This window comes from Talpa europaea (assembly GCF_964194135.1).
Source record: "Talpa europaea genome assembly, chromosome: 12".
NCBI classification, from domain to species: Eukaryota; Metazoa; Chordata; class Mammalia; order Eulipotyphla; family Talpidae; genus Talpa; species Talpa europaea.
In genome coordinates this window covers 64,526,897-64,550,079 of record NC_140079.1, presented here as the reverse complement: position 1 = coordinate 64,550,079, position 23,183 = coordinate 64,526,897, and the positions used below count along the sequence as shown (strand labels likewise).

The window sequence follows — 23,183 nt, the reverse complement described above, 5'->3', positions numbered from 1 at the left end:
TTTAATCATACTGAAATTATTAAATTCTTCCCTATATCTTTTTGGCTTAATTTTATAATAAATATTCCCATGTTCATACTTAGTTTTCCTAAATATTACTTTACTAGATGTACAATATTCTTTCAAATTGTATAATTTTTTTCTTAACCCTTTTTCTTTAATTAGGCAGTGAATTGGTTTCCTTTTTTTCCACATAAAGCTTATAATACATATCTTTGTTTATAGGCTTTTTCCTGCCTTTAAGATTATTTTTCCAATCTTTAATATATATTTCCAGAAATGGGCTGTATTAGGTCAAAATAATTAACAAATTATTTTCAAAAGTCTGTCATAACATTTCTACCAACAGCATATGAAATCACACATTTGCTATCTGTAGGCTAATATTCAATATATTCATCTATTTTTAGCATGTATATTTGATTTTCAAATAATTTTTATTTGTTACTAGAAAGCCTGAACTTTGTTTAGTGGTTGCATAGGTTCTATTTAATGACATTTGTGATTATATTTATTGTTCATTAATCAAGTTAAAAACTTAAAAAAAAATCAAGTTCTGTGAGTTCCTTACATTTTCCCCCCACTATTCCATGACCTGTTTCTTAAGATAACATCCAAAAGTTTGTATTTAAATTTATTATTATTACTATAGTAATATCAATATGTAAATAACAGTCTTTCTTAATATATGTATGATTAATTATATATTGATATAATTATATATTAATATATAGTAATGTATTAATCATTTTATAACAATATATTAATTATCCTATATAATTGATATATTATTATATTAACATATAATTGTACATTAGTATAATTATATATTATATTAGTATAATATATATTATATAATATATATTATTATATATTATTTATATTATATACTATATAGTATATATTATTTATTAATATATGTTGATATAATACTATTTATTCCAGTTCACTAGTTTCCACTTGTGTTTATGTGTATATGTTTTTATATTAAAATCTTTGATTAAATAGGATTTTCAAACATTATTGAATACCTTCCATATTCTAGAGACTCTTTTAAATGCTGGGAATATATTAGTGGAAAAAAATAGACAAATTCCTGCCCTCTTGGAGCATACAGTGTAGGAGGATATATGATAACAATAAATAAGTGTATTGTACAATATGGTAGAAGGTGCCTAGTGCTATGGAAGAAAATAAAGCAGGTAGATATGATTGGGAGATCTAGGGCATCATTAAGTTGACATTTGGGCAAAAATTTGAAGGATAAGGAGTAAGCCATACTTGTGTCTGGGGAAAGAGTGTTGTAAGCAGAAAGCCAGTATAAGGACTGAGAAGCAGAATTAGATCTATATATGTTCAAGGAGCTTGAGAAAAAAAAAAACGGTCTAACTGGAGTGGAGTGACTGAAGGAGAGAATAGTAGAAGATAAAGTCAGCCAGATAAAAGAGGATGGTTTGTACAAGATAAAGAGGAAAAAATAAAAAAGAGTGTATCTCTGACAGCTGTGTAGAGAAATGGGACCATTGTGGAAATCAGGAGACCATAGCAGTAAGCAAGGTAAGAAGTGGTGGTGTCTTGTACCGTGTTGGGAGCAATGGAGGCAGCCAGAAGAGTATGGATTCTAGAAACATACTTGAAGGTACAGTCAGTAGAATTTCATTATGAACCCTAGCTTTTCATCATATCTATTGCCCTTTTTCTTCATAGATAGTTTAAAATCACAGAAGATTGTCATACTTACTCTGTTATGTCTTTCCTATTTTATCATGTTTCTGTATAGGAGTTGATTTCTTGCAAAGAATCTCATCTGAGCATATTTTTAGAAGAAATCTTTAATCCTACTCTTCTTTTGAATGCTACTTTTCTGTCTCTAAAAACGACCATGGATTATATTCACTCATTCATCAGTTTCTCATTTCTTTATCAAAAAAGTAATTAGCTTTTTTCTAATTATGAAAGTATTTGACATTTCATTATTTTAAAAAAGCCTCAAAAATATTTGCAGTCTTTTTCATCTCTGCCAGTATTAGTGCTTCTTTTGTTTTAGTTTCTTTGATGACAGATGAGGCAGTAGAGCATACTGACCAAGAGCTTGAACTCTGAACTTGACAAGCTGCTAAACCTCTCTAAATTCCACTTTTCTCACTTGAAAATGGTCATATTTATTTGAGTCTATAAGTGATTGAGAAGATTTAATGAGATTATGTGGAAACAGGACATAGTATATTGTCTGGCACGTGATAAGCTCTAAATAACTATTAGCTACTGTATCTTTTGTAAACTCCTTTTCCAGTTTCTACTGTGGTGTATATATTTTTCTTAGTGATTTATAAGAGCTGTTTGTTTATTATAGAATTAAGTAAGGATAATACCATTTGTCTTTCATTTGTTGCAAATATTTTCCCCAACTCGTCTGTCTTTCAGCTTACTTATAGTAGTTTTGCTTATGGTTTCCCCTGGGAGCTCCTGCTTAGAAAAGTCTTGTCCTTCCCAAGATTAGGGGAAAGTTTCTTATTTTCTTCTTATATTTCTATGTTTATATATCTAAATTACATGTTTAATCCTTCTACAAATTATTTTACCATAAAATATGATTAGAGCTATAGCTTAATTTTCGCACGTGGCAGTTCCTAGTACCATTTATTTAAAAATTACTTATTTCTGTTTTTTAAATGCCATATTAACATGGTAAATAAATATTTAACATGGTTACTTTGTCTTTTTCACCAATGTCACTATATTCCTACATCATTATTCTAATATTTTTATTATCATAACTGTTATACACTGAGCATTTTATTAATGCCTATATATAGCTTTCTCAATGGAAAAAATAGATTTGTATATCACATTGACTTTTCTTTATGAAAAGTACTAAAAAGAGATACATGTTTATGGCAAAAATAATTTAGAATATGGAGGAAAGTATGAAAAAATCACTTGCAGTAATCCTCCTGATATGATACTTGACATTGGTACTGTCCTTTTTGACATTTTTCCCTGCATATGCACCCATGTAGATAGACATTCTTTTAACAATGTTATAAATGGATGCCCTTTAAAGAAAATCAAATCGACTTCTGCAATTAACCTAAAGGATTTTTATAAAATCTTGGCTAAAAGTCCATGATAATTTGCATTGCCTGTTAGCAATTCACTGCTATTTGTCTGTAACTAATGTGTTTTTTAAGTTATTACTGTAACTCTTAAGTTTTATTTTTATTGTTCACATTCTAACTTTAAGAAATTGTTGGCATTTCTATAAATTTAATTTTGTCTTATGTTGTTATATTTTCTTTCCCTCTCAGTCCTTTCCTTTACTCATAGTACATGATTTATCACAGACTGCTCATTGAAAAGTTACTTATTTAAATGGGTCTAATACTGTGCTCTAGCCAAAAATGCTAACAGAATCATGGTCATCATCAGGTAGGTATTAACGTTAAAACAAAAAACACCCTGTCCTACCAAACCATGATGCTTAATCACCTACCACATTTGAAACAACAGTCCAGAACTGAAAGTGATCTACAGAAGGCTGTTCAAAGGCCAGAGGAGTATCTAGACTTTTGATCAGATATTGATTTAAAGGTACCCCAGAACATTAAGGACTAAAAAGGACATGAGCAAAGACTATAAAACCTTCTAGGAGTTGGTATGGTGAACCATCTGTAGTGAAGACAAAAAGCAAGACAATGGAATTCAGTTAAAATTCAATAAAGAGACATTGTCAAAACGCATATATAAAAGCATCAAAACAGCAAAGAAGTGCTCCTTTTGTATTTTTAAGTCTTTTTAAAGATTAGAGTGGATTAGAATAGTCATCTTAATTTTTTAAAGTAGTATTTTACAAGTACCATTAAAATAAATCTTTATAGTCTGAATTTTTAAATCTACTTTTCTAGCTGTAAGATATAAAAATTACCCTAAAGTTCAAGTTTATTAATTTCTTGGTGGAACTACTTAACTTATTTTGATGATAGGAGCAGTACTGCATCAAGTTCTCGAGGCATTGGGAACCACTGCAAATCTGAGGGTCAGGAGGAGCCCTTGGTCCCACAGAGTTCCATGCAGCTGCCAGAAGGAGATAGTGAGACAAGTAAGGTGGTGTTTTGCTTTTTTCATTACAGAAGCCCGGTATCAGATATCCAGCTATGTTTCCTAGTTCCTCAATACTGCAGTTTTGTTTCTTATTTTGTTAACAAATCACTTTGGCCTCTGTAGTCAGCTGTTACTATTGATAAACAGCAGATGCAAGAAGTAGGGACTTTAGGTTGTCACAGTGGAACACAATCCTCATTGTAAACACAGGGGTCAGGATAAGTGGTCAAACACTCAAAAAATTTAGTTTGAATTATCTTTGTTTTTATAACTAGCAGTGAAATCCAGAGAAATTGGCTTGATTTTTCACAGAATATAGGTGACTTATGAGGTAAAGGGAAAAAAAGAGGAATGAAATCTTAACAGGTTGAATTATTTCATACTTGAAATATAATTTAGAGAGTTTTTCAGGAACCCTTTCTTACAATACTTTTATGTGGCCACTATATGAAATTTAGTGTCCAGCATGGAACCTTGAACACAGTAGATATTCAATAAATACTTCATAAATAAAAGAATAAATGGTATGGTGGAAACTTGGCTTTTGTTGGTGAACTTAATGAAGTATAAACAGATGTTGATTTATAATGCTGTGCAGCCAAAACCCATATAATGTTATAAACCAATATTATGTCAATGAAAATAAAGAAGTAAATTTTGTTTCTTATTTAATGAATGGCTCCCTCATTATCACAGAGTTTATAAGGATTTAATATGTGTACAACTTAACCTCATGGGTGTTGGAGTTAATTCCCAAAAATATATATATTTCAGTGAGAAAAACAGAATTTAAGTTAGGTAGGGTTGACTTTACTGTTTGTTTATAATAGTTCAGATTGCACCAAATTCATGATATAGGGGGAAAAAAACTCAGCTTTAAGTTTAGATTTTTGAAAGTTAGAGAAAAAGCAAAATCAACTCATGCAGCTGTGAAGGATAATCTAAAGCAGAGATTCTCCACTGAGGATTTGTAAAGGCCCATACCTGGCTCCAAGAAGAGGCAGTCTGCAGAATTTCACCTCCATCCCTGTCTGTACAGTTTTGCATATCTACTTGTGCTGTCCTGGGGGGAAGTGTTGTCTGAATGCCAGACGTTCCCATGACCCAGAAAAAGTTAAGAACCACTTATCTGTAGAAAAGGTAGATTGTTAAAATGGCATGTATTTCCCTTAAAAAGTTGGATTTAATGATGATTTGATTCACTTGCCAGAAGTTCCTGAAGAATCATCAGAGGATGTGGCAAGATCTCAGGAAGATAAATCTACAGAAGACACGATTCAGAACCATGCGCAATCAGGTGAGTTGTCATATGGGAAAATAAGAAACCTTATTCTGTGTTAGTCTTTCCAGAGTTGGAGGCCATTTCCACATAGCTGTATTATGGAATTTTCCTCTTTGTATTGGGGAATTGGACTTTATATTAGAAAATGTCTATGTCAGCTTTGAAATTACATGAAATAATTAATGTTGCCAAAGTGACGGTTACTACTTTACTTCTGCAGCACAATCAGATAAGTTCACATCTGAGCCACTGGAGTCCAGCTCAGGAGAAAGGAATGATTTCAATCTTGATAACCCTTGTGGGGTTTCAGAAGAATCTCCTTTGTCTGAAAAAGACAAAGAACTAGGAACTTCAGATCCAACAAGCACAGAGGGTGCTACTAACCAAAATACCACCAATCCTGAGACTCAGTCTCATACAGAAGCCATTGGGCCTTTGGCTCACGAGGAAGCAGCATCCAGGGACTCTGCCCTCCAGGACACTGATGACAGCGATGACGACCCAGTCCTAATCCCAGGTGCACGGTACCGGACAGCACCTGGCGATAGGTTGGTGACTTTTTAATTAATGTGAACTATAAAAAATACATTAATCAGTCTTTGTTTGATGTCACATAAAGGAATCTCTTCATTTTTGACAGTTGCTTGCTCTAAGTGCCTATTAGTCATATAGACTCAGAATTTTTTAAATTGTGAATGACTCTACATATTATAATCTTGAAGCAAACCACATGAAGGAGGGGATAAAAAACTCATCTCCAGCACTTACTGGAGAGCTTGCTTCTCTACTACAGATTGAGAAAGAGGCATATTGAGAATGGCCATGGATTGTTTATGACGTCAGGGTTATATTTAGCTGTCAGTGCCCTGTGCATGTTCTAGCATTTGTCAGGTTTTTTTTTGTTGTTGTTTAGATTTTTTGCTTTTCTGTTGACTCTGGTGTCAAGGTAGTGTGGTAATAGTTCTCTTTTGGTAATATTATATTTTTCTCTGATTTCTACCAAACTTAATGACTCAATTTAGAAAAGGAAAAATTATACCAAATAACAAATACTATGACTACAATAAAGAATTGAATTGACAACATATTCATATACTTTTTCCATTTTTCATTACATGCTCACCAGGCTATCTTATACTTTGTAGGAGGTAAAATAAATCTTTTAAAGTATATTGCATTCCATACTTTTTGAAAGCTATTTCTATAGTTAGTGCCATCATATCTCATTGTAAGTTCTGTCCACTTGCAGAGGATCAAATTTTATCTTTAAAATCCTAACAGATAAAGGGTAAAGAGCCAATCCACTTGTTTCTGTGTTCCATATATTACTCTTTATAAAATATTCTAACATTTCTGTCAACTGAAAACTATAATGCAAAGTTTAATTTCCCATCAAAGAAAGGCAGTGTTGTATTCAGTCAGAGCAGAATGGCTGGGTTTGAGTCTGGTGTCATCACCACTCACTAGGTATTTTTCTTCTTTCAAATAACTTAATGTTTCTATGTCTCAGTTTTCTTATCTACAAAATGGGATGGTAATTATCTAGAATCATTGTAATTTTTTTAATCATTCAATCATAAGCCCTGTCTCACATTGAAAATGTTAAATAAACGGTAGCTGTAGTAAATAACCAAGGTATTCTGTGGAGCTTCTTCGACTTGAAAAAGAATGGTTCTAGAGATAAAGACTGATAGAGGACTAGCAACAATCCTAAACCAGTATAGCTTGCAGTCCAGTGGAACTGCTTTAGCTGTCTAAGGAAATGTGTCTTTAGTCATATTTAGCCAAAGTATTTACTTTAAAGTGACACTGTTTTTAGAAGTAAAGCAAGTACTTTTTCCTAATATTTATACTTACAAATTAACCATGTCTTCTCTTTACCTGTCATACATTAGTCTTCTGCATTCTTAGTACTTATTTACGACAAGTAAATCTTGCTTCCTTTTCTTTTCATATTCAGAGGGTGTCCCTTAGAATATCATTGCCATTTGATGCACATAGGTAAAGTTTCAAGCATAATACAATTTGAAAGACACATGATGGTTTCTAAAACCTGGGTGGAGAGCTGCAGTGTGTAATTATTTTAAGCTTGTACTACATTGTAGCCTTTTTATGTAAGCAAACACATTCCTTTGTTTTCTCTGTGTTATATAGCTAAAAACAATGTTAAGGTCATAAGTGAAAATAAAATTTAAGAATAAAATTTAAGAATGTAATTTCTAGTAAAATGCATCGTATCACTTATAGTGGTAATGTTTTTTTTAAAATTACTTTAATAGCTATTAGACACTTGCAAAAAATCATAATTATTGACCATCTTTTATCCAAACTAATTATATTACTTTCACACCATGCCTGCTTAATACTGATGAAACTGAGGTACTAAGCAAGGGTTCTGTATATTTTAGACCAAAAAGAAATTTTTTTAAACGCTTTAGTGTAACATCAATGCGGAAGGAGGGAGAGAGTTTGAAAGTAAACCCTAGAGAATCCAAAACTTCCTGTTTATTATCCCTAGTTTGGAAATATTCTCAGAAATTCTAGCTTTTTATTGGGCTTTAGTATTTATTTATTATTTTCATAATACTTAGCTGATTTATATGTTTTAGGAATTCCCCTAGGGTTTAGGTGTGCCACAAAGTTGGCACCTGGCAGCACATTGACCCAAAAACCCCAGGTGCTAAAAATAGAGTCTTTTCCAGGAGAAACTGGCCGACTTCATGATGTCCTCTTGTATTCAGTCTCTCTTGATTGGATCCAGATTTGAAACTGCTTCTGCAACTATATATACTTTCCTGCTTCTTAAAAATTATTTAATATTCTGCATAATCAGTTTAAGTATTTAGGCTTAGTTTGTCCCAAATATTATTTTGCCTCATTCTATAGCATATACTAGTAAATTTACTCAAGAGTAATAGAAAAATAATAAAATTCTTACCTTCCAAGAAACTTAATTTCTTGAAGAAGACAAGACAAACATACAGGCTATTGAAGAACATGGAAAACAGTTTTAATAAATAAGACTAAAAAATGTTATTTATGTATGTAAAATGTACGTACTGAGGCGATGCTAAAGTGATTATAGTGGCCATTTCACTATCACATCAATGTTTCTTTGACATTTGCATTCTTTCCCAGCTATTTGCCAAAAAGTTGTAAAGGGTGAAAAATCTTCCTTCTGACTTTTATCTAAACAGTTTTATGGCTCCTAACTTCTTTAGCACCATCATGATTATTTCTTGAACTACCAGTGTAAAGTATACTTTTTAATATTTATATCCCTTTCTAAGGGCCCTTCATCCTTGAGACTACTTCTAAATTTGGATGAATAGGTATGTTGACTTTTATTCTAAAGAGAGAAAATTTAAGAAGTTTTGCTTAAGAACATGAAAATAATAATTTATGAGCTATAAGCAGGCATATGATTTGTGAGAATTTCTGTTTCCAAAGGAACAAAGGATTCCAAAGCTCTACTGTAAAATCACACCATTTGGTTTTTCAAGTGTGAGGAGGCATTCTATGCGGGATGAAATGCCCAGCTAAAAGGACACTTGTCTTAAAGGGCCTTCATTGCTGCCATTTCAAAAGCCCAGTCAAGATTAATTTGGTTAATTGTACAGAGAAATGGACCCAGACTTTAAAATGGTAAAAGTATATACTTAAATCTGGACTTTAATTTGTGTGAAGAACTGTATAGTAGATCATTTAATATTTTGTCCCAAATTTAAGTTTTAAAATGAAAATTAAAAAGATTATAGATAAGCCATTTTTGATACATGTTTAATAGAAATATCAAAGCAGTTCTTTGCAATGCAAATAATTTTTTTAAAGGATTTCCCTTCGTATAATTTGATAATAATCATGACCCAGGTTTTCACTTTTGGGTTGGGTTCAAGCATGAGAAGGAAATGTCTTAAAATTAAGGTCCTAACAACTAACATAGCTATTTTTAAATGGAATGCTCTTCTCATTAACTGTAGCTAGTCTCGGTATAAATGTACCTGAGACTCTGTGTAGCAGACTTTTTTTTTTTTTAAAGTCAGATAGTAAATATTTTAGACTTTGCTAGCCTAGCAGCAAAATAGAGGCTATTCTGTCGGGGCTTACATAACTATTTAAAATGTAAAAACTCTTCTTAGTCTGTGAGACATTGCAAAAACAGATTTGGCCCAAGAACCATAGTTTGTTGATTCCTGCTTTGTAGTAAATCAATTTAATAGAGAGAACCCAAGCCATAGTCTGTGGTAAAATGCCTCTAGTGGCAGATATCAAAAGTGTGGAGCAATGAAATCTATGAATCACCACATATTTGGTCCCCTTTAACTTTGTGTAGGGCAAAAACATAAAACATTAAATGGAAACTAAATTGAATAAGTAAATAATAATTAAACATACTTTCTAATCATGGTATTAAAAAAGTAAAAGTTGTATATGACCCTGTAGTGGTTTTATATCATTAAGATTTAGAAACATTTTATTTGGCTAGATTTAGAAACATTGACATATGCACTTGAAATAAAAGGCAAGTGGTCAGGGTTTTTTTGTTTTGTTTTGTTTTTTTAATAGATGATCTTTAAATAAGCTTTTCATAATGCCAAATCCATCTTATGGTAATTGGTATGATAGCCTGACTGGTAAGCTCTGCCTCTTGCCAAAACAAGAGGTTTTTTGCTCTCTGATAAAAGGACAACCATATGAGTAAGGTTCCTAGAGAAGTCCTATCTTGAGTCGTTTTTTTACTTATAGACTCAATTGAGATGTCTAATAATTTTTTGGTAAAGATTAAAGGTATTAATCCTGACAATCACTTATAAACTTTCTCAGCTGCCTAGAAGTTTGGTTCCTAAATGAACTACTCTGAACTATGTGTAATGTAGCCTTCATTTTTAAAACCAAAATTGTTTTCATTCTGTAATTTTGCCACTATCTATTTAATCATCATCACAATTACTTTCTGTATTTCTAATGATTCAAGTTTACTCTTTATTAAAGAAAATTAAAGAAAAAATAGTAATCACAGAAAAAAATCAACTCTTAGAAAGTTAAAAGCTCTGTTATTTTTTGGTTACATGTTATGTAGTCTAATGTTAGAATAAATGAGTCAGCTCATAGCTTAATTTTTCTTTTTCTCAAAAGAACAGTTCAGCTTTGCGGATCGTGATGTGGATGTTCCAGGGATGGTATTGATAATAGGAGTCAGTACAGTTCCTACATCCTGTATTAACAGTGTTAGGTCTAATCTATTCAAAGATAAAAGGGTTTAAGTGTAATGTCTTCTTTCTTTCTTTAAGAGTGTTTTGTTTTCTTAATTTCCTCATAAACATTTAGTTGAATGACATATTCTCACATGATGTCCTGAATCATAAAGGCAACCAAAGTATTTTTTCTTTAATTTAGATCATTAGTGATAAAAGTGGTGAACTTAATGCTTTAAATATTTCCTTCTTTAAAGTTTTTGTGAGTGACTTTAGTTATTGTGTTCCCTTCACTAGATTTAATATCAGAGGAACAACAATAGGTGATAGAATAATGAGGTAATTCAGTATGTTCCTTCATTTCATTTTTTGTTACAATGAATTTGCCAGGTCCTCTTTATCCACAGCTAACCACCTTTCCTATTAACAGTTAATACTTCTTTGAACTTACTGAACTCAAAGTGCTAAGCATTGTAAAGCAGGTTGCTTTTCACAAACTATATTTAGCTGCATGCACTGCATGGAACTAGAATGAAAATAAATTTCCTGTATGCAGGTATAACTGCTGTTCACTTCAAGTGTGTCAAATGACAAAATAACTGTAGTCTGAAATCATGCTCTTTATATTGGTTACTTGCTTTGAATATTTTTGGGAAGAATGCAATTTATGTTTTTATTTTTAACCACTTGATTAGGATAACGGTTGCAACTTTTTTTTAAAGAAAGATTGATTTATTTATGCATACAAGAACTGGGGTACAGGCCAGAGGTGTGGGGGTGGTGGTGAGAGGATTCCCCAGAGACAGAGAGGGGAACAGAACAGACAGATTGACTGAATGAAATACACTGCTGAGGGGAGCAGAGGGCGATATAGGAGAGGTCTGCTGCACCATGTGGATAGCTCCCTGGAAGGGGATGAAACTCGTGCTGTGCTGTAGTGGCGGCAGATAGCTTCATAGGTTGAGTCTTAACCCCTTGTGCCATCAGGGAGGCCCCAGTTGCAACTTTTGTTACTGTTCACATTACTCCTTTTTCTAGAGATCAGTGTCTAAACATGGCCTTGAGTCTAATTCTGTGCACAGGTTTAAGGTCTTAAAAAGAAAGTGATTTTCTTATAAATAAGGATATCATACATCATCAAGTATAACTTTAAAGTGAACCTCACTCCCATTATTCATCTACCGAATATCTGGTTTGTTGACAAAAATCAACCTTGTACCTAATTCTCAAGGCATATTTGTCATTTATCATTACTTTCTAAAACAAAGTGGAATATAAAACATTGGGCAAATATCAGAGATATACAAATTGATAGAATTCCCTATGGAGAATACAGAAATAATGAAATAAGCCAAAAAGTTATAAAAATATGTAGAAATACCTGGGTAAAGTCTGATCTCATGAAGATTCTATTATAAAAGTCTCATCATTGGTTTTGTTTGTGTCCTGGTGGTTTAAGATTGTTTTAACAGTCAGGCATATTTGAAATACTTTTTTGCAAATTGGTCTATTGCTTATTACCACTTTTTAATTAAATGACAGTAAAATGGAATTTGAGAGAACTTTTTAATTTTCTGACTTATATCTTTACCCCAGGTACTCAAACCATTTCTGCTTTTTTTAAATTGGGTAAACATATGTTAAATTATTTTACCTTTCTGGTAAATTGAACTTACTATTTTATGCAGTAATCCTCTCTGTCCTTAACACTGCTTTTTATCTTATTTTGTCTGGTGTTAATAAAACTGTGCCATCTTTCATTTGATTTGTATTTGTACAATATCCTTTGCTTAAAACCTTTCCTTGTCATCCTCATGCTCTAGATGTATCCTGGACATCTCTCTTTTGGTGAATTTAGTCTGTTTAAACTTACTCGCTATAACTGTATTGGAACTTGTTTCCCACTTTTTACTTCTAATTATCCAGTTTTACCTATACTTATCTAATTATCCTATCATGCCTATACTTGTGTACTTTTTAGGATTGATTGAGATCTAGATTTTAAAATTATTCTTTAGTAGGATAGTTAAACCAAACAATAAGCAGTAGACTGGCCATATGGTAAAGCAAACTTTTAAATGGAGTGAGCATTATGATCTGGTACCATCCACAGTGAGTCTTAATTATTATCAACTGTCAGTTTAGGCACACATTTTGTTTTAAATGATTTGAACTTCCATCTGAATTTTTAACTTGTCATACAATTCTTTTTCTATTCATATCTCCTAAAGTCTTTGGCTGTCTGCAAGGTTATTTCTGTTTCCTCTGCCACCTGATACTTTCTTCATCAGAATTTTTTTCTTCGTTGGTTTCTTACTAATTTTTAAGTGATTCAGAGTGTTCTTTACTTCCATTTCAGAATAAAAATAGAGAACTATTCATATTGATTGTTTCTTTTGAAGCATTTGAAGTCCTAAACCTTCCCAGGTTTATCTCCCAGTCAGAAAATCATGAGAGTGAATTAAACATACCAACTTTCTGTCCAGAAATTTCTAACTATATCTAACTTCAAAATATATATGAAGACCCCTTAAAAATATATATATATAGCATAGGATAGTTTTTAAACACTTAAAATAAGCCTATAAAATTTATAGTATGCTTTTATGAAAAAGAAAATATCAGTACCTTTTTATTGTAGAGTTATTGAAAAAGTAGTAGTTAACATAGTGCTCACATACTTGTTTTTAAAGTATTAACAATTTGTTGCCTGGTTTTGCAGAGCCTTTTTGTGCATGTATAAATTTTTCCCTGAAAATTTCTTTCTTTACCTGTACCTCAGTTTCATCAGTTAATACTGACATTTCTCATGTAGTTGCTTATGAATCTTCCTTGTGCCTTGCAATGGTGACATAAATACTCCAGCCAGTGGATGCACCATAATTTATTTAACCTGTCCTTCTTATGTGAACATTTTCGAGTATTTCGAGTCTTTCTCAAAAAAGTACTTCAATGAGTATATGTACTTGCATATTTAAGTTTTTTAACAGTATACATTTTTCAAAAATAAAATTACAGCTTCAGAGCAAATACATTTAAAAATTTTAAATAGATATTTATTTTCTCTTCAAAAAATACATTGTACTGGAACTCTAATGTTGGTAGGAGTATACATTGGTGCACCCACTTTGAAACATTGTTTAGGGGGATCCATTAAAGTTGGACATGCACTCTGTGATTCACCATTTCTACTTGTAGATCTATATGCCCAACAAAACCATGTACATGTGTTCACCAAAAATATAAACAGCTGTTGATAGTAGTGCTATTTCAATAATTAATTTCTATCAACTGTTAAATGGACAAATTACATTTATACAAAGTAGTATTGTATATTTAAAATAAAGTGGATGACCTCTACAATGTTCAACTAAAGAAACTAGACACAAAAGAATATATACTGTATTATTTCATTTAAATTTCACAAACAGGCAAAATTAGTCCATGATGTTGGAAGTCAGAATAGTGGTTTCCTTTAAGGGGAGAGTAATGATGGGAATTAAGCACTGGGAGAGGACTTCTGGTTATGCTGTTTCTCAGTACTGGTAGTGGGTTACATGGACCTGTTTGTTCATTTGTGGATTATACACATATGAGTTTATATTTTCTTGTACATGTATCTATTTCACTGAAAAATTTACAATAAAAGGGTGCAGTTTCTTTGTATATATGGAACCACTTTTGGTTCCAACCAGTAGTACCTGTTTTCTTGTACTCTTACTACTCTGATGGGCATAAAAATCTTTTTTATCTGATAGATATACAAAGAGATCATTTTGTGAGTTTGAACACCTTTTTTTTGGTAAATTAACTGCTCCTTTCTTCTATAATTTCCCTACTCATATCTTTTCCCTTTCTATTACAGTGTTTGTTTTTCTTACTGATTTGTAGACTTTGTGTTTGGGATTTTCAGTCTACTGTATGTCAAAATGGTTTTAATAACAAATTTAAACTAGCAAACGTGTTATGTAATATAATGAGTTAGGAAAAGTTTCTTCTAATAATTAGTCATAAAACGGCCCCATTGTTTTTCAGTCTCTAGTTTTGTCACCAATTCTGATCTTAGGAAAGTAAAATCTGCCTCCCCCATTTAGTCCAAATCTGTATTTCAATGTAGAGTCCCTGTAGAATGATTCTATTTGAAGATCCTTGTTTTATTATGCATATATATTCTCTCTTTTTTTTTTGACTAGTCTGTTGTTTGCTGTATAATGTTTAAATAAATGTCACGCCATAAGTAATTTGCCTACTGCTATTATACATTGCCCTTAGCTTTGCTTGGTTTTGCTTTATGCCTTTACCTTTCCTACTATGGGGAGAAAAATAGCAGTGAATAGGATTTCTTTTATTTGTAGTAAATTTCACTTTGAATTTTGTCTGTCTTATATTTTTATAAAATAGCCTTTTAAAAAGCAGTGTGCCGCATGCTCTTCTCTTTTCTCTCTCAACCAGTACCAAATTTCTAAGTGATCTCTTGACTAAAACATTTCGTTTTAGTAACTCAACTAGTCTGATGTAGTCTCACTCTTGTGTCTGCCTTTTTATGCTTTTGGTTGGAGATGCCTTATTGAGATGACTTTTCAAATATCTAGACTCATCACCATGTTTTAATGTTCCCATTTTCATTGTGTATTGGCCTGTGAATTTTTTAAATTTATTTTTGTTTTTTTCTTTTAAATGTAATTTACAGACGCTCTGCTGTTGCCCGCATTCAGGAGTTCTTCAGGCGGAGAAAAGAAAGAAAAGAAATGGAAGAACTGGATACTTTGAACATTAGAAGGCCACTAGTAAAGATGGTTTATAAGGGCCATCGCAACTCCAGGACAATGGTACTAAATGTTCTTGCCATTCTATGAAGAAATTACAGCTCATTAGTATAAATGTTTTTTCCATCATGATTATCTTCATATATAGTAGTGTGATCCCAGTGTAACATTATTGCATGTTCACAATTACTTTTTTTTTTTTTTAAGATTTATTTATTTATTTATACAAGCACTGGGTACAGTCAGAAGCGCGGGAGGGTGAGAGAATTCACCAGAGCCAGAGCAGAGAGTAGAACAGGCAGAGTGACGAAATACACTGCTGAGGGGAGCAGCGGACGGCAGGAGAGGTCTGCACACCATGTGGGACCCTCGCCGGTGACCAGGGATCAAACCGGCGCCGCAGAGGCTGCAGGCAGCTTCGCAACCCAGCGCTCAACCGCTGCGCCTCCGCACCACCAGGGAGGCCCTCACAATTACTTTTTTACCCAAACATGTTTCTTAAAGTCTCATAGCATATTGTGAAAGACCATTATTTTTATAAAAATATTCTACCTTCTTGGGATTATGCTCAGTGAAATAAGCCAGAAGGAAAAAGAAAAATATCAGATGGTTTCACTTACAGGAAGAATATAGGGGAACCAAATAAGGGATCGGGGGGAAAAATAATAATTATAATAAATTTTTAAAAATTAATGGGTAACTATATAAATCAGAGATATGCTACAGGGGAAGGGGAAGGAGAAGAATCAAAACAGGGGAGGGAAGAGCACAGGGACTATGGTGATGGTGCACAGGTGAATTGGTGGTGGGAATTTTACAGGGACTACACCCGAGAGGAGAAAGCATACATTGTACAAAAATAAAAATGATATAAAATACTAAAATAAAAAATATTCAATTGTACAATTTTTTAAAATTTAACTCAGCAGTAATCATTGCTTCTTTTTTGGTCTCTGATTTGCTGTCTGCCCTCTGGTAGATTTTTTTTTGGCTTGTATTAGCACCCTTTGTTGGCTTTGGAGAGAAGTATTTGCATATATGAATTCAGATTCATTGCAAAATATAGTCAGATAACTTTAATTGTAACCCTTTCAAGACTGACAAGAAAGGATTTATTATAGTAACTTTTTCTATCTATACTTTAGTGTTATTTACAAGAATCTTGCAAGATGATTAGTTTAAGTGTTACTCCAAACCATTCATATCTGGAAATTGTTCTTCTTTTACACTCATTAAATTAGCAAAAAGTACCTACAGAATTGGTTTTAATCTGCTTCTTCAGGGTCTGGGCAAAAGGTTACCTTGGGGAGGAAAAATAATTAGCTCTCATAAATAAATGTATATTTATTTATAAAATATAAATATTTGATATTAACAGTTTAATCATTCTAAAAACAATTTAATCATACATTATTAATAGAAGTTGCCAATGTATATTTCTTGCAGTTTGCCAGTTAAAATTTTGGATGAAAATAGGAGTAAGAATGAGACAGGAAAAGAAGTAAATATACAATAGATCCAAGTAATAGCAAAACTCACTCCCTCTTTTATTTTGCCCAAAATGCCATAATAGCAGCTGCAGATAAAATGATTGAAAAAAAATCATCCAAAGTACAAAGATTTTTGATGAATCATTGGGTACAGCCATTGAAAATGTCATTATAATTATTCTAATACATGATATTCCTTTGTTTCATTGCTTCCCAGAAATAAATGTTTATTTATAGCATTTCCTTCTCACTTGTGAGAACTTCTAATAGCTAATAAAAAGTTTGGTTCTTTTTGACCTTTTGGCATAAAGCAAAATACAGAAGGAAACAATTCATTTTTTCCCTGTTCTTATTGTAAAGTTCAAATAGAACTATTTAAGTTCAGTGTGTGTGTATGTATTTCCATTTTTCTGTCCAAAACTTTCAAATCCCCTTCATTTATTTAGCAGTTATTAATTCAGTACTTACTATTTACCAAGGACTATTTCACACAATATAAATATAGTATTAATATAACAAAGCAAAATCCCTATCTTATTGGGGAACTTTTCATTACTTATGACATATCACCCCTGCTGATAAATCTCCATCCATCATGATTTTAAGATACTAGATGACAAAGACTTTTCAATTTGTTTTATTATTTTCTAAACTAACACATTTTTAAACTTGTTTTAATGACTTTGACTTGAATTTTCTTATAACCTCCTCTCAGATAAAAGAAGCCAATTTCTGGGGTGCTAACTTTGTAATGAGTGGCTCTGACTGTGGCCATATCTTCATCTGGGATCGCCACACTGCTGAGCATTTAATGCTTCTGGAAGCTGACAATCATGTGGTAAACTGCCTGCAGCCACATCCATTTGACCCAAGTAAGATGACCTTTTAGAAGGCAAGGGCGAGAAGTCATAAGTGTGATTCATCAGCTCCTGTTTTTTCTTAGTTGTTAATATAAGAATAATCCAAATTATCCTCGTAGGTAACCACCAGAGTCGATTATAGCTCTACTCAGGTTTAAAACAGAAAAGGCCTATAACCTGCTTTTGGCAGAAAGTATGGAAGTTAAAAAGGTATTCTCCTAATATTCTAAATTTTTCAGTTCTAAATGGTTTGACTCACTGAACTTTTTATTACTTACCCAAGTTGAACCTTTATAGTCTTTATGTCTGAATTAATTTAGCAGAACAAAGGAGCACTGGGTGGTTCTTGTATTCCATTTGAAATTACCCAGGTCCTCATAAAAGAGCAGTGAGTAAGAAAGAAATTTGAGTGATTTCAAGATGGTCTTAAAATTATATTTTAGGAAAGTGAAAGTAGTATTCTCAGTTAGTAATTAAATGTACCAGTCCTTTTCCATTCCTGCTCAGTTTTGCTCTATACACACATATATGCATGTCTTGAATTAATGGACTGTTTCTAAGTTTTATATTAATATGTACATTTTATTTCTAGTTCTAGCCTCATCTGGCATAGATTATGACATAAAGATCTGGTCACCACTAGAAGAGTCAAGGATTTTTAACCGAAAACTTGCTGATGAAGTAAGATTTTTATTATACTTAGTATAGACCATATTTCACTGTGTTATTAAATTTTTTTAAATTAAAACAGCTCAATATTAATTTGGAACATAAACAAGTTAATGCAATCAATGAAGCTAAATTTTAAGAAAAAGAAAAATTTAGAAAAAGTGCCTGTAAACTAGAAAGGTAAAATTGAAATGCATTTTGCTAATTAGAATATGAATTATTACTACTGCCATATTAAATGTATTATTTAGGAAAAATTGTTCTTTAAAAAAAATTGTCTTAAGAGAATAGTTTATTATAGCTGTTCTCCATAATGGTAGCCAGATAGCAGAACAGATAATTGGAGAATTTTTTCCTTTATATTTTAAAATTTCTTTAGCTTCTTGTTAATAGTTTTCACATTGAGTTCTATGAAGCTCTAGATTTCTTACAGAATTATGAAAGGAAAGGTAGATAGAAAACCTGAACTCTGGGCCTTTCCCCTCCCCAACTTTAAGCAGGGCTTTTATTTATGAGTTTCTACATAAGATTTCTTACAAAAATGAAGGTCCATTAACTGTTGTACTTCTGTGGATGGGTGAGTTGATGCTACACTGCTTAATACAAAATAAAATAAGAGTCCATTGCTAAAAATGTTAGTAGGTTGGGAAGCCAGTACTCTAGACCAAAGTTGACAATTCACAGCACAATTCCCATATATTTTTTCACTCATTTAATAGACATTTATGAAACACTTGGTATATGTAAAACAGTGGGATGAATTTGAAAAGATAAACCATGCCCTCAGAGCTTCTAGACTCCTGGGAAGACAGATACATGAACAGTCAGCTAGAATATAGTGTGATCATTATCAGTCAGAGATGTACGTGTGGTGTTTTGGAAACTTATAAATAACAACACCTGAATTCATAAATGGAACAACTGCAATGGGGAAGTCCTCACAGAGGAAATAAAAATTAGACTGAATTCATCAGGCAGACAAGGAACAAAGGAGCATTTGAGACAGCATATGCCAAATTATGAAAGGATAAATGAACCATCAGAGTGCTGAAAATAGATAGAGTTCATGTGAGAAAACAGCTCAGTTGTCTAAAAAGGTAGGTGGGGCAAAGTTGTAAAGGTCCCTGGGTGACACCCTTGCAAGTTGAAAATGTATTTGATATAACTGGAGAATTGTTGATCAGATTAGCATTTTTTTTTTCCTCTCACACTACTTTCCTTCTTCCTTTTTTTCCTTTGCCCATGGTTATATGTTAGATCTGTAGGTATTCATGGATATTCATTCCGTCTTTTTCTTCATCCGTAAGATACAAGGCATCAATAATTTGTCAAAAAGGTTTTCATCCCCATATTACTTAGCCTCAGTCAAAGTAACATTTTCTCAGAGAAGTCAAGTAACCCAGGGACAATAATTTAATACTACTATGTTACTAAAATTACCAAAAATGATAAGCAGACATAAAACAGACTGCTTTGGAAAACAAATTACAAGTAAAAGTTAATTGAAATTCTTAGATGATTAACTTCAAAATTTGACCTTTATCTTTCTGCCAGTTTCTTACTCCCTCAAATGCAAGTTGAAGTAATTGTTTGGCACTGAATAGCTTAAGGTGGAAATACAAACAGCAAGCTTATGTAGTCATTTCTCCTAAGACCTGCTGATTTTTTTTGTTCTCCTAATCTCCAGTCACTCTTACGATCTTTGACATGGTTGCTTAACTTGCCTCATAGGTTATAACTAGAAATGAACTCATGCTGGAAGAGACTAGAAACACCATTACAGTTCCAGCCTCTTTCATGTTGAGGATGTTGGCTTCATTGAATCATATCCGAGCTGGTAAGAACTGTCCATGTACTGTTAAATTCACTTATTATATCTGAAAAACATGTACTACTTAATATCTATTGGAAGGGGTGTTATATAATTTCCTTAAATCACAAAATGAAGGCAGCTTAATATCTGAACCAGGAATTCTGTGAATGCTTCATCTTAGTACAATAACTTATTTCCTCTTGGACTTAAATTTATCAAAAAGTACCAAAATGAAAGACTTAAAAACTTTCATCACCTGTGCTTTACTTCTCAGAGGAGAGGATCATACAATAAACTGTAAAATATATTAAGTACTGTTTAATGGTGGGTTTGGTCAAAATTAATCACAGCTGAGACAAAAATCAACATGACACACTGCCATTATTGAAAAGGATACTTCAGCATATCTTTTTCAGTTTTTTTGCTTGTTGGTTTTAGATGATAAACTGTGAGGTTCAGTGCCACAGATACACAGAATATGTGTATTACAGATAATGTTAAAGAAAGAATTGAATAATCTATATTCATAACAACAGAAAATATACAGTACTATAAACAAAACATGTTTATCAAACAAAAGCATATTTATCACTTCACTGACTTCATAAATCAAATTTCTTCATAGCTGGAGTATTACCTATCATTTAACAATAATAACAGCCACCATCTGTAAGTACTACAATGTATCAGGCATCATGCCAGACATTTCCAATCTTTCCTCATTCAGCTCCAACCCTTTTACAAAGGTCATTTATAATTACTTAGACCTTCTTAGTCTATAGTTGCCAAAGATTTGTCGCTTGAACAACTTTGCAGTTTTACTCCCTCAGTAGAACTTCATGAACAAAAGTTTTCATTTAATTTATTTCTTAGAAATTGGGTTTACATTCTGAGAGAGATGACTCTGCAGCAGTTGAATAAGTTGGATTTGAGAAAAGAGCTATTGTGCCCTCTTCCTCATTCTGGAAGCCACTGTCAATTATTCTGTTATGTGTGTAAGGAACCCTTGGCCTTACATCCTTATGGCTTGCTTTGGACTCTGCAGAATTCTTTCACCTACTCTGAACTCCCTGATTTAAAGGCCATGACATTTCTTAACCCTCCTTTTCCCTCATATCTTCATTCATAGTGTGACAACCAAAAAAATTTAGGTAAGAAAACTAAACCCTTTGAAATAGGTGGATATTGCTTCCTCATAGTCCACTAATAGGACAGAATAGGTTGTCCAGTGTAGTCAGTGGTGTCGAGGACTCCTGTTCAAGATAATCTACTTAAGAAGAATAGCAACTTCATTTTGTTTTCTCATGAAAGAAAATCGCACAAAAAATAGTGTAACCTTATAGTACCACCCCTTCGAAGCCTTTTATTGGTCAGAAATTCTGCCACTGTGTTTGATTCCTTCATGATCTATGAAGGTCTATTCAAATCTTAACTTACTTATTTTAAAACCATTAACTGAATGCTTTACATAATATCAGCTAAAATCTGTTTAATACAGGTTACAAATCATATACATAATCTCATTACCTTAACACTGAAATGGGGTTAACATAGAGGGGATTTCATTTCATTCACTTGGACAGTTAGATGGTGGTGTTAACTTCCAATCCAGTGGGAATAGTGTTAACAGGTAACAAAACCTCAGGATTCAGTCTTCTCTTGCTATTGACAGTAGGATTAAACAGTTCTCCCTATATCTAACCTTAACCTTTCCATACATTCTCGTGTTACCTTGGAGAAAAGTTTTCTGTTAGCTTCTTTATATTTCCTAATGTAAATTATCATTTTACATGATAAATATTCATTTATTGGGTGAACCTTCATTAAACTTCTTGTACTAGGCCCTGAGGCTTTAAGATAAGTAGAAATAGCTCCTGGCCCCCCATAGCTCCCAGTCTAGCCTACAAGAAAACAGGCAGTGAACTGAGTGGGAGCATCATTGTAGGGTTTATACAAGAGTATCTGAAATGTGGAGAAAAGAGCTTATAATTCCACCAGTTGGGTGTTTTAAAAAAGTCCAGTAAAACTTTCACAAAGTGGATAGTAATTGTATTGAAATGTACAAGCAACACCTATATAGCTGAAGAATTGGGCGGAAGTATCCCAAGCAGAGTGCCAGCCAGGGTTAAGTCATGACAGCTCAGAAGGACATGCTGTGCTCATGCACCAGTTTGTAATTGAATGTTCATCTGTATTTAATCTATAAAAACTCTTGGAAGGTGAAGACTGTGTCACTTTCAGTCACCATTGTGTCCTTAGTTCTTAGCACAATTCCTGGAGCATAGCAGATAATTTATTATAAAACTTTTTATAAAAAGAAATACATAGATGCTCAAAAATGGTCCCAGATTCTCTCATGCAGCCTGCCGCCCTCTCCCCTTGTCTCTCCCCTGGTGACATCTGATCTACCTCCTTAGACTCTGACACTCAAGAACAGTTTGAAAACTGACCACTGAAGTAGACCATAATATATTAAGATCTTTAGGATTTTTTCTGCTTACTTTTTATGTTTAGATTACATGAATAGTCAAAATTAATATCCTATTCCCTCCTTTTATCCCGAAACAAAAATTATCCTCAGTAATGAACTGTTTTTCACATAAGAATTTGTTAAATTTTATGTTTTTGATCAACTGTAAGTAAAAGACATTGAAAAGTGTTTTAATTGTCATACTAAAATAAAAGTATTTCTTTTTTTGTGAATCTCCTGTCTTGTGTTTTCCAGACCGGTTGGAGGGTGACAGATCAGAAGGCTCTGGTCAGGAGAATGAAAACGAGGATGAGGAATAATCAGATCCTATTGGCAAGCACTTAGACGTTCTAAAATTTGTATAAGACATTTACTATATTTTTTCTTTACAGAGCATTAGTGCAATTTTAAGGTTATGATTTTCTGGAGTTTTTTCCTTTTGGGGAGGATAACCTAACATTGGTTTGGAATGATTGTGTGCATGAATTTGGGAGAGTTTGTAAAGCAAAACTAGCAAAATGTTTTTAAAACCTTTTG

The 23,183-nt window shown here is 32.7% G+C and overlaps 1 protein-coding gene across 1 annotated transcript in view; it reads left to right on the top strand.

Annotated features, from left to right (window-relative positions):
- The window catches only part of DCAF6 (DDB1 and CUL4 associated factor 6), a gene marked incomplete at both ends in the record, with an annotated part of 95,874 nt that extends 72,908 nt beyond the window's left edge, over positions 1-22,966 (top strand). The window contains 9 exons of the mRNA XM_084251141.1: positions 3,984-4,099; positions 5,312-5,398; positions 5,604-5,931; positions 10,876-10,917; positions 15,269-15,407; positions 17,550-17,706; positions 18,287-18,375; positions 20,095-20,200; positions 22,902-22,966. Coding sequence (XP_084107267.1) covers positions 3,984-4,099; positions 5,312-5,398; positions 5,604-5,931; positions 10,876-10,917; positions 15,269-15,407; positions 17,550-17,706; positions 18,287-18,375; positions 20,095-20,200; positions 22,902-22,966 — 1,129 coding nt within the window. The remainder of the gene's footprint in view (positions 1-3,983; positions 4,100-5,311; positions 5,399-5,603; positions 5,932-10,875; positions 10,918-15,268; positions 15,408-17,549; positions 17,707-18,286; positions 18,376-20,094; positions 20,201-22,901) is intronic.
- Between the last annotated feature and the right edge of the window lie 217 nt (positions 22,967-23,183).